The 13,144-nt window shown below is 33.4% G+C and overlaps 1 protein-coding gene across 1 annotated transcript in view; it reads left to right on the top strand.

The window, feature by feature from the left end:
• PIGN (phosphatidylinositol glycan anchor biosynthesis class N) overlaps positions 1-13,144 on the top strand; it is a 78,871-nt gene that overhangs the window by 22,767 nt on the left and 42,960 nt on the right. The window contains exons 7-13 of the mRNA XM_083359136.1: positions 77-201; positions 1,564-1,694; positions 6,080-6,196; positions 7,585-7,625; positions 8,226-8,285; positions 9,367-9,459; positions 10,902-10,957. Coding sequence (XP_083215262.1) covers positions 77-201; positions 1,564-1,694; positions 6,080-6,196; positions 7,585-7,625; positions 8,226-8,285; positions 9,367-9,459; positions 10,902-10,957 — 623 coding nt within the window. The remainder of the gene's footprint in view (positions 1-76; positions 202-1,563; positions 1,695-6,079; positions 6,197-7,584; positions 7,626-8,225; positions 8,286-9,366; positions 9,460-10,901; positions 10,958-13,144) is intronic.

The following is a 13,144-nucleotide window of genomic DNA, read 5'->3' as shown; positions in this document are numbered from 1 at the left end:
TACAATAACAAGTTCTAACTTTCTTCTTAGAACAATTTCTGGTGCTCAGAGTAACTTACTTGGTTTTCTGATCTAGGATTTCTTCAACTTGGCTAAAAACAATGAAACATTGTTTTCTAAACTGCATGAACAAAAAATCATTTTCTTCCTGCACTTATTAGGATTAGATACAAATGGTCATGCTCATCGGCCTCATTCAAGGTAAAAATGTATTATTTATATTTTTGAAATATAAGTACAACCAAAACTGAACATATCTTTGATTTATAACACCAGTTATTCAGTGGATTCAAGAATTGATGTTATTTTCAATTTACGATCAAATTGTTTATAGATAACAGGTTACAGTATATATATAAATGATTATGAATTATGCTGATCCTTTATTGAAAGTGCTGTGTAAAATATGTATAAACATGTATGAGAAGCATTTATATGGTCTCTTTGATGTTCGGCTTTCTTTTTTCCTTCCCTCTTATCGTTCATTCTTTTTCCTGTTCTGTTAATAAAGGCATTGTTGCAGAACATATTTGATCTAAGTGAGAGAATTAACCATGTGCCTAAATCCTCCACTAAAATTAATAGGATTAAAAGTACATAATTATATTTGAACAATTTCTTTTGTATGTTTTAATTTTCAGTTTTATTTCAACTAGGTTAATTTCTTACAATAATTATATCTATACCAAGTGAGAGATAAATTTATGTCTCTGGAAAAAAATGGGTTAACTCATATATGTAAAAGTTGGAGTTCAGACAGTTTGTTAACACCTTTTACCATAAGCTTTCCAAAGTTTGTGAGAAAGCTTTAAGCTTCTTAATAATTCTCACATTAAGAAACTTGATGTATTAGACAAGTGAGGGACTGCAAACATTTTATGACAGAGCATGAAAGAGAAGGGGCAAAAATTGCTATTGAGGAAAAGACCAATTTGATAAGCATGGCTCCTTCTGCCTTAATAATAAATGTTATTTATTTGTTTGGCTGATGGAAGGACTGAGGCATTCTAGGTTTATAATAAGTGTTAATGCCTTGTACAAAAATTAAACAATAATGTCCTAGTAACTCTTCAAAGACAGAACAAAGTGAAGGAAAAGAAAAATGTTTAAACTGGACTATATAGGCAGCTAGACCATTTTCCTGCAGAAGTCATTCCTTAATCATCAAATTCTGCCGTGGCAATTCCCATGAAGTGGAATCAATGTGTTTGAATTGGAAGGCCATGCAATTTATTTAATGACAAATCAAGGAAGCAAGGTATGGCATGTTAGTTTGATGTTTTCTTTAAAAATTCTTTAAAAAAGGGCAGCTTTAGACTTTTGTCTAAAGAAATGATTGCATTTTGATTCTTTTGATCATTTATTATACAGTATCGTATTTAAAAATTAAGTGATTGCAGTGCTTTAAATTCAGTTCTGTAATGTGATGTGTGAAGAAATGAATACTGTAAAAAATAAGCTAAATAGAGAATATTTTAATACTTTTATTGCTATGGTTCTGTTTTTAAATCTTATGCAAATGTACTTCTAGATTCATAATTACAATATTTTGCTTTTCTGTAGGGAATATAAGAACAATATTAGGAAAGTTGATGAAGGTGTACAAGAAATTGTTTCATTGGTTGAGGACTTCTATGGAAATGATGGCAACACAGCATTTATTTTAACTTCTGACCATGGAATGACAGATTGGGGTGAGATTTTGTTTCAGAACACTATAAAGGTACAGCTCAGAAAAATTTTGTCCATTGTGGTATTCCATGTTTTCCTTTCTTTACTCATAACACAAGGCAGTATTTTCTTTACATAAAGTTAAATATAATTAAATTATATTTTGGAATTTAAAAAAAAATCTAGAAATGTGCTATGTTTACATTCATAGTACTGTGTTATTTAGAAGATGTATAAACAGAATAACTATTACAGATGCAGAGGAATACAGGTAGTCCTTGACTTATGACCACAATTGAGCCCAAAATTTCCATTACTAAGCAAGACCGTTGTTAAGTGAGTTTTGCCCCATTTTATGACCTTTCTACCCACGGTTGTTAAGTAAATTACTGCAGTTGTTAAGCTAGTAACTTGGTTGTTAAGTGAATCTGGTGTCCCCATTGACTTTGTTTGTCAGAAGGTCGCAAAAGTTGACATGACCCTGGGACACTGCAACTGTCATTAATAAATGCCAGTTGCCAAGTGTCCAAAATTTGATCATGTGATCATGGAGATGCTGCAAAGGTTGTAAATGTGAAAAATAGTCAGAAGTCACTTTTTTCAGCGCTGTTAACTTCGAACAGTCACTAATGGATGATTATAAGTCGAGGACCACTTGCGCAAATATAAGCCAACATGGCTATATTCTCAGCCATATCAGTCTTATGTTAGAAGCAGCCTAACATGAGAGATACATCTGAAGTAATCCTTTCACAACTGTTCCATCCATTGTTAAACTTGGGAAAAATTATTAAAGGAGTCTTTAGGGCAGGGGTGTCAAACTCAATTTCATTGAGGGCCGTATCAGCATTGCGGTTGCCCTCAGGGGGCCAGGTGGGTATTGCCAGGGTGGGTGTGGCCTACTGGGTGGGCGTGGCTAGAGTGCATATGGCCTACTGGGTGAGTGTGGCCAGCTCTACATCGTTCGCATCAAGGGTGCCTATGGAGGACTGGGCAGGAGTGGGACAGATCTGAGGGTCTCTGGCAGAAGGAAGGTCTCTGGGCCAGGGCCAAGGCAGTGGGGGCTGTTCCCTCACTGTTCCCAGGATGGCTTTGCAGGCCACATGAAACCACTTCGCGGGCCGGATCCGGCCCCCGGGCCTTGTGTTTGACATGTCTGCTTTAGGGTATCTCAGGGTTTACAATGGACAAAGCATATATGTTATCTACAGATTTGGTTGTTGGTGTATATTCATAGGCCTTAGCCTAATTTCAAACAATTAGTTCATATAGCCAGCAAAAGTAATCAGCTGATCACTTGATATACTGGAGCTTGTTGTGGGAAGTGAAAGAGAAAGAAACAAAAAGCTATCATATCATATCATAAAAATGTTTTTAATATTTTATCACTGGGGCTTGTTAGTTTAATCTTTTTTTTTACATTTGTATTATTGTGTTTTATTGTTGTTAGCCACCCTGAGCCCTTCCGGAGATAGGGCGGCATATAAGTCCCAATAATAAATAGATAAATAAATAAATAAGGAGAAAAAACCAAGTGTCAGGGGAAAGGGGGAAGCTGTTTTATTCTTCAATATCCAACATCTTCCTCCCTGCATGGTGAGGCTTCAATAGATCACTTTGTTAGGAATGCACAACAAAAAAGATTACCTGTCACTGACTTAGAAACATTTCAGCACTAACACCTAAGTTGTTTTGCTTGAGATTGAAAAAGACTGAATTGCAATTTAGATGTGACTAAGCTACAAATAATAAATGAAAGCAAATTGTATTGGGATTAGGAACAAAAGATCTGAGGCATACATTTTTATTTTTTTTAAATAAACTTTTATTAATTTTCCAATATTACAATGGAATCTTTAAAAAGCAACGTGGTGTCTGGGTTACAATAGTTCCATTTCAGACAAATACATATTATTACAAATCTTACAAGTTGTTAAAACTAATATTTTTTCTCTCTTGTTTCCTTTAATACATATTATCTCTTATCTAAATTAACATACTTCTCATTGCTATTCATCAGTCATTTAATAGTTTCCTTATATTTCTCAATATCTTAGTATATTTTATATTTTAACATTCCATCTTTAGAACATTAAAACACCTTATATATTTTTCTAGCTTTAATTTTACATTAATATTAAAATTAAACGTTTAAGGTTTCTCATTTTCATATTTCTAAATAACCTCCTTTCCCTTTACATAATTTTCTCTGATACCTAGTAATGTAAATACACTTCTTATTTATCTCATTTTCATATCGACAAGTTAGTAGTACAATATAAGAATGGTAGTCATTAAAATACCAATTGCAGGGAGGAGAAAAAGATGGAGGACAATATAATATTCTTATTTCTCATTTATAGTTTCCACATATTGAAAAATTAACCAAAATTTCTCCCGTTTCAACATTTAATACATCCTTTATTTATTTATTTATTTATTTATTTATTTATTTATTTATTTTAATTGCATTTATATCCCGCCCTTCTCCGAAGACTCAGGGCGGCTATTAGTTACATTGTATCTTTCTTAACATATATAAATCTTAATCCATTTCATTTAAAAAGCTCAATATTTCAATGTTGGTATTCATACATCTGTATTTTGTTTTTGTTTTTTAATTAGTAGTTTTATCTACTCATCAAAACAATCTCTCATAATCCAAGTACAATCCTGTCTATTTCAGGCCTCTTAAGTATGTCCATATTTCTTCAATCTTATTCTTGCTTTCTTCCTTTGCCATGTCATTTTTTGCTTTTTTGCTTTTTTGCCTCAGGGTTATCAAAGCATTCTTGTATTGTTATATCACATTGAAGTAGTCCTTCAGTCTCCGTTTTTGAAGGATTGAGGGGTCTGTTAACAGTGCCAAATCTTCTCATTATTTTCACCTCTTGATATAATTGTCCTGGGCTAAATAAATTTTGTTCCACCTTCTCATTTTGGTCTTCAAAAGTCTGTGCTTGTTGAATAGTTAATTCTTCTGCCAATATATTTAAATCTTCTGTTAAGTTCTGTCCCGATAAAATATTAGTTGTAGTCACAATTTGAGCTTGTTTCTTTGAGGTGTTTTCTAATTCTTTTCCAAAAGGTCTTATTTCATCGCCAGCTGTAGAAAGGAACTGATAAGTTGGGTAGGCTATTTCCCACAGCATAGATTTGTTTTTGAAACTTGTCCATGGTGGAGTTTTACATCTGGTGTTCAAGGTTAATCTTATCTTATTTTTCTTAAATGTTTTCTTTATTTTTTTTAAAAAAAGAAAATCAGATTGCAATTTCAGGTTTAGCCACTGGGTGTCCCCCAAGTGCTTTCAAAGTTCTTTTCTTTTAGTCCGTTTCTTTTTTCAACGTTTTAAAAAAACCAAAACACCCCTGAGCTTGCTCGCCGCTTGTTTGAAGGGAGGGTTGAATTCCCCCCTCCCTCTCCACAGGGGGGAAGGTACTTAGCAGCTTATTTAGGTGAAAAGAAGAAAATTAAGGTATAAGAGAGGAATCTTACCCCTGTCTCTTCCACGCTGCTTTAATGTTACCTGATGGTAAGTTTGACTTCAGCTGTCTGCAGCCTAGTAACTGGCCATGTTACTATGGCCCATCTTTTGTCCGACAGTACGAAGGGAATGCAGGCACTAACGGGGGGGTTGCGGCTCCCCCACGTTTCTGCAAAAGCCCCTTCTTACTGGTTGCCCCTCCAGGGCGACTCTTTGGCCCTTTTAGGACCCCCTAGCGATGCGAGAAGATGAGAGCTGTCCTCCAGACATCCATATCGGCTGGCTTGGCAAACCGGAAGTCCAGAAGCATAGATTTTAATAGGTGGTTTAAAAGGAGAAGAAAAACAGCAAGCTCATATGGGATGGGTTGACGAATGGCCATCATGGTTAATGGCAAGAAATGCAGGAGCAAAATGCAGAAGGGATTTCAGAATGATGTTCAAGCTAAGGAATGGGAAGAGAAAACTGGCAGAGTCATTTTAAGAAGATGAGAGATCTTGAGTTAACTGAAAGTGATAAAAATTGGAGTGACAATTATGCCTGATAAGATAAATGAGCAAACAGTATGTTGGAGAACAGTTGACTAAGCTTTTGTTATATAAAGAAATGAAGTATCTGAGGCATCTGTGGGAATTTGAGTAAACCTTAGTTTGGGGTTGTTGATTGGGTAGTTGTAAATACATAGAAATGCTTTAAAAATACATAATTGAAAATCCATATTGGGGCAACCCTTCAGGAGCCCAAGGACCATTATAGGTAAACTATGAGGCAAAAGGGGGAGTCGCATGAGGAAGTAGTTTGAAGAACATTGAAACTGCAGATTGCCCTCTAGATGAACAGATGAGAGAAATGGTATTCAAAAGCCAGCTTTTAAAGTAATAATAATAATAAAATGACTGACTTGGTTCTCTCTGTGTGTTTAGGGACTCATGGGGCAAGTCATCCATCAGAAACATTAACACCCCTAGTTGCTTGGGGAGCAGGAATCAAATATCCTCAGATTGTTACCTCACAGCAGTATGAAGATACGTTTTTAAAAGGTAAATTCAACTATTTCTGTAACACCTGTAATTACCATTATTATACATATATTACAAAAAGACAGTTTTTAGTGTTATTAGCTGCTGCTAGTGCTGTTACGTTGATAAAATCCTCATTAAATGAATGAGGAATCAAAGTTTACGAGAAGCCATTAAGTTGTTTCATGGCTTCTGAATGATATGAATTCTCTCACTGCTAAAAACATTTGAGCCACTGTTTCTCATAGTCATAATGCAAATCCTCCTTTGCAGAAAATAAATTTTACTTGAAACTTTTGATTTGTGGGTCTGATTTTATGAGATGGGTGTAACTTTTAAACTAGGCTAGTTTGGTCCTTTGTCATCTCTAATCAAACCTAATTAAATAGTTTGATGCATTTAAATTAATTCTAAATTACCAGATCTTCAGATAGCTTTAATTTTTCTTCATGATATCTGATATCCTCAGGTATCCTGTTTCGCACATTTAACCTTCACTTTTCTCATATTGTTTAACATACCCTCTGTGAGTATGAATCATTCTTGTTTCCAAGGCCAATTTTCCTAGATTGGAAATGTGAGGGTTAATTAAGCTTAAAATTAAGTGCATAGTGTAATAATCCAAGATAAAAATAGGCGTATCCTCCAGTGCTTAAAAGGGCTCATTAAATGAAGTGCTAAGATGGGCCTAACATTAACCAAGTGTAAGAAATTACTCATGGATGCTGTACTCATTAACAGAACTAATCATATCATGTCCAACCAAGTATTCAGGTAATCTTTGTAATGCTTGTAATGTTTTTGGAACTACCGGTAATAAAATAATAAAAATGAACATAGCAGGCATATAATTCTAAATAGAATTTTATCCACTATTTCTGGGGTGGGGGAAAGGTAATATTTGCTACAGAGACTATTGGCTGTTTAATGGTAAATTAACTATAATTCGGATTTGGGCAATGAACCACAGAACTATGGCCACATTGGTCAAAGAAAAATGCATGATTTTAGAATGTGTGGAACCTCTCTGTCTTAACTGTTTCTGGAATTATTTCCCAGTATATTTTATTTTATTTAGTAAATTTATGTGGCTGTCCATTCTCACTTGAAGTAGATTCCTTATATGTAAAACTAACCTTAATCAGTGATTTATCAAGCTATAGCTGTCCATCCAAGAGAGTCTTGGATATTCCGTTGTATAGCTTTAGTTTTGTGATTCTTTAGATTTGGATTAAAGAGTTTGGGGTGGCTTTGAGTAAATTTCTTAATACTATATTCTGCAGCTCAAGCACAAATATATTTGAATATAAAGAAAAAGGTTATCAGAAGAATAAGCTTATAACTGCTAAGTATCAAAAGTGATATTATTTTTCCCTCATAAATTATCATTCTTTTTTCCTCACTTACAGAATGGAAGCTGGAGATGTGGAGGCGCCGGGATGTGAATCAGGTATCTGACTGCTTCAAACTCACTGGTTTTTATTCTTACTTTATTTTAAGATGGTACAATGAAACATAATTATAATAATAAGTTATATTAAGAGGGACAATCCTGTCTGCCTCCAGTTTTTTTGTCTGCCTGCCTACCTTCTATCTGTCTGTCTGTCTGTCTGTCTGTCTGTCTGTCTATCTATCTCGTTAATTCATTCTCTGACTGCTGTTTTATTCATTGTTTCTAGCCAAAATTTGAAATGGGTTTACCTGCTGATAGTATAAACATAGGACATAGGTCAAGAACTGCACTATAGTGGGAATATTAATATCTGTAATACCCTTCCTGGTTTCTAAAGCAACATTGCTTGCCCATCCATTGTTAACAATATGGAGACAATTGTTTGCAGACCATTTTTTCCTCAATGTTCTGTTGGCACAGGATGAATTCTTAAGAATGATACAGGATATAGGTTCCTGTCCATTACACATGGAAACATTTTTTTTAATTATCTGAAATGGTGCCATGTATGTTTCATGAAAATACACCATAGAAGAGACTTCTGCTTTTAATTGTACTTTAATATACATTCAAAGGGAGACTTTTTTCTGCTTGTAGGCTGACATTGCACCACTGATGGCTTCTCTTATTGGAGTTCCTTTTCCCCTGAACTCAGTGGTAAGATAATATGCTTTTTTTTCTTCTCAGTGTAAAATGACTAGCGTTGGAATTTCTCTATGTGAAATATTTTAGAAGAAGGTGAGAGAGACCTTATTTTTTTAGGTAGAGCAAATTGCCTTTCTCTCCCAGCACTTTTGCTAACTGCAGTCAATTTTTACCTCCTTCCATTGAGGGGTTGTCATCTATTTTTTTGGGCAGGGGGAAAGCTCTGTGGGATCAGAGCTTTTGCTGCTCATAATAACCCTGCCAATTTTAAGTCTGATCCAGTCTTACTGTTTCATCTATGTTACCATATCTTTAGATCTTTTCTAATAAGTCAACTTGAATACTGTTCCTGGATCAAGGAATTGAGAAGAAGTATTATGTGATGTAATGGGGAAAGTGTTTTACCAGGACTGGGAAAAGCCAAGTTCAAGTCTTCTCTTGGCCATAGAAGCTCACTGAGTGAAATTGGCCAATCATTATCTTTATAACCTACTTCATGGGCTTGTTGTTTTATGGCTGGGTGTCTTCAAACTTGGCCCTTTTATGACTTGTGGACTTCAACTCCCAGAATTCCTCAGCCAGCGTGCCTGGCTGAGGAATTCTGGCTGTTGAAGTCCACAAGTCATAAAAGGGCCAAGTTTGAAGACCCCTGATTTAAGGAAAAGGAAAGATTTTAGAGAAGCAAGTAAAAATTTAACAGATAAATAAAAAATTAATCCATACTTTTTTGAGAAATTATAAAAAGTTGGTTTATATTGCCTTTGGAGAAACCTTAGTCAAAGGCCATCTCCTCTGTCTCACAATGGGCTAGCTATACCCATTTATTTTTGGAAGCTGTCTAAAGGAGTCGGCCTCACATAGCGTTCTGTGGAGAGTTTGTTTTACTTCAGTGTGCATGGAGAGTACCTCTTCAAAGCTGGCAGTTGCACTGCTGTTAGGAGAAGGTGTGTATTGATTCATTGTGAATAATATGGCTCTCTAATTCTGAAGATACTTTATGTACTGTAGCAGGCCCTAGTTTTTAGTAAAAATGTTTGCTTTTCTAGCCATGGATTATGCTGCTAAATATTAATTCTGTTTTTTTGCCCCCCAGGGTGTTTTACCTCTTGAATACTTGAATAATACTGTCCGTTTTAAGGCAGAGAGCATGTTTACCAACGCTGTTCAGATTCTTGAACAATTTAAGGTACATAAGCTATTGCTCAAATGTATAAACTGCACATTCATATGAATATATCCAGTAGAAACATCAAATTGCCATAGTAGAAATAGAAACGACATAGCAAGTTATATACTTATAATTTAGTATGATAGTAGAATTATTGCTAAATAAAAAACAGTGGTATTATGGAAAAACTAGCTTAAATCCTTAAAACTTTTTTTTAAACTGGGACAGCCAATATTTTCCATTGTCTTAAAAAAAAAATCTAAATGTTTTGTGGAACTTGTTTATTAAAACATAGAATTTAATTGCTATGGATCGAACTTTCATAACTGGTGTGAATTGATGTCATTGAAAGCAGTGCATTCTAATCAAGGTGTATAATTTCTCCTATAATTCAATTGCGATGTTATTAGGACTGGCATACCTCCTGTTCCAACCACTAGAAGATGATTTAGGAGTTGATGTTTAAATTTCTGTTGTCACTATTTACTGCTTCCTGATACACAAAATGGACTTTAGATCTTTAAGCTACTTGACAGCAGGATACTTCTCCAGTGTGAAAAATCTAGTAATTAATATTATAATGGAAGCCTTGCCTAAAATCAGGAAATAAATCCTGTCAGTTTTGGAAATTATTCCCTAAAGAGGGTTGCCTTGTTCCCTCTTAATTGCTTTTTATCCACATTGCAAATACTTTAATGTTGAGAAGGGTTTTGAGGAATAAATTGTTCTCTATGAACCTCTTTTACTACTGATAACTTTGATGTTTAAGATATAATGTTACTAATTTATTAATTTGTAATTATTTTTACACATAAATGGTATTGTTATTTATCTACGATTACCGGTAGTAGTTACTTCCAATTCTTTAAGAGAGAAAGCATATCATTTAAAAAAAAATTAAGCACTTGTAATTTCCAATTTCAGATGTTGATTTATGAGTCTGCAATTTTTATTACATTGGCTTATTAGGGTAAATCAGGTAGTTTCCAGGAAGATAGGGAGAAGTTATATAATTCTGGATCCATATATGTTTTATTCTTTTATTTTTTTCTTTTAAGGTTTCCCTTTCTTAGCACGTGGAGTTATGAGACTTTGGTTTAGGTCTAGAAAATTATCAGTAGCTCATAAATTCCTAAAAGTGATGCTGAATCTGATGCTTGCTTAAGATTAACAATCTTCTCTTACTGCTATTTCATTTAACAGCAGTTTATTTACTGTTTGTTTATGTATTTATTTACTAATTATTTCTTCAATATATAGCCCTAAGCCAAAATAATATACGTATCATTGCAACCTAAAATCAGACAATCTGTGGGGGAGAAAAATTGATTTGTAATCAAACAGTGAAAGAGATCTGCTGGGGAAGAACAACATGAAGACCATACTGTTTGTTTTAGTCATTCAATCTATACAAAACTACTTTGTTAACAATGATGGTTATTTTTTTCTTTCGTGTTCAGGTTAAGATGGCTCAGAAGAAGAAAACTACATTATCATTCTTGTTTTCACCATTCAAGTAAGTACATGTTCCATTCTTAGAATATATCTTTTAAACCAGTCATAAAGAAATTTTCTGAATGTTACTCTGACACTAAGTTATTCAAATAAATGAAACTTGGACAAGATTAATATAGTATTTGAGGGAACAAAAAAAAATAGAACACACAATTTAAAATCAGAGCCCTAGCTGAATTTCTTTCTAAACATAATTGAAAGGGAAAGTAAAGCTGTGATACAATTTAAATGCTAGAAAGATTCTACTTGACTGCTAATGAATTTGCCCAACTAGACCCTTCCCAATATTTAATGTTTAGACAAGAGCATTTATAAACCAGGCTTAAAACAAAGTAATTACAAAACTATAAAGAAGTAAGTAAACATAGGATTTTGTTACTATTAATATATTACTCAGGATTTATACACTGCTCAAAATTACAGAGCTTTTACTATAGCTTAAATAACTCTGACAAAAAAATTCTTATAAATCAGGGATATTTGTAGCGTAGCAGTGTCTGACATGCCACAGGTGGTTGGTTGGTTGGGTATTCATTTATTTATTCATTTATAAAATTTATAGGCCACCCATTTTACCTCAAGGTAATTCTGGGCAATCATTTAATGGTGATCAATATTTCACTGTGGTGTTTCAGAGATAATAGCTTGTTATTTGATAGAGATGAGAACTTTCCTAACTCTCTCTCTTTTAACAACACTAGTTCTCTGGGCTTTAGGACTGGACAATAAATCTTAATTATGTCTTTTCCTTGATATTTAGATAAAGAACCAAATCTTTAAATAGCCATTCATTATTTTTATTTGGAACAACCAATGGTTTAATTCATTTTTCTGTATCCTTTGCCACATAACAAATTTAGCATATTTGTTCTAAAAAAAGATATATGCACTGGCTGAAGACATTACAGATCATATTTTTCCTCCCTCTAGTTTTTAATTGAACCTGAAATAAATTTAAGTGCAAAATAGAGAAATATGCAAGTAGACCTACCGTTTTTTTTCTGAATCTTTTAAAAATATTTTTTGTTATCATGAGGTACTTAGAGAGTTTGAATCATTATGAATACCTAGAACTTAATTTCCTGCCCAAAGAAAATAATTTTTATCTTTAAGCTTAGGCATCTGCTCTTTTCTTTGATACAGCATGTTAAATTTTAGTTTTTAACTTATTTATTATAATTCATGCATATTCATTTTGCTACCTAAATTGTGGCTGTATGTTAACTACAACAGAATCCAGTTTGATTTGTGAAATGATCTATTTATTTCAAACTTTAATATAAAATTTCATTTAAAATACTTTGAAGTGGAAATAGTTAATACATCTTCACATATGAATGTGAATAATACAGATAAAACAAAATACAACACTTTCAATATTGTGACCTGAAACAGCATGGAGCAATGTGGCTTAATCCAAAAAAAAAATTAAATTAAAAATAACAAGTGATAGCAAGAAATTTGAGGTCCTCTGCTGTCAAATTCATTATATTAGCAAATCTCTGGCAATTATGGGCACGAAATGACCTCTGTAGAAATGGTACATCTAAAAATAGTGGTGGCAAACATTGAAATTTCATAATCTTTATTGCAGACTTGAGTTCTAGGCTATGGAGATTATTTTCTAATGGAAGTCAATTATGTAATAGAAATAATAATTTTGCCAGTTACGCTCCTCATAGGAATCTGTTGCATCTCATAGGACAGTTTACAAAGCATTGTACAATGAACACTGTTGTTTAATTTCATAATTAATTGTCCACACATTGTAACTTATATTTTGGAAACTAAGCAGCTTCTGCTCAGCAGAGTTGTTAAGCCACTTTTAAAGATTATGACCATTGCATACAAGTTCAGTGATGTGAAAGATTTAGTTAGCATTAGCCCCAATGATCCAGATTAATCATATTATTAATATATGCAATTATTAATAAGACATTCTGCTCTATAAAATAATATGGCGTATAATATGATGCATAATGTTCTGTTTTATATACTTTATTTTTGTAAAACATGATTCTTTTGAATTGTCCCCCCAGGCTCCTTAATTTCTCCAGAAACCTTTATTTGGGCAGTAGCAAATCTGTTTGCTGAAATTTCTTCAAAGATAATTTATTTTTTTTATTAAAAGTAATTATTGATAAGTACATTTTTACTAGGCACTGATTTATCAATAAGAATACTGCAA

The sequence above is a fragment of the Vipera ursinii genome (genome assembly GCF_947247035.1).
Source record: "Vipera ursinii genome assembly, chromosome: 3".
NCBI classification, from domain to species: domain Eukaryota; kingdom Metazoa; phylum Chordata; class Lepidosauria; order Squamata; family Viperidae; genus Vipera; species Vipera ursinii.
This window is presented reverse-complemented; position numbering and strand designations above follow the sequence as displayed.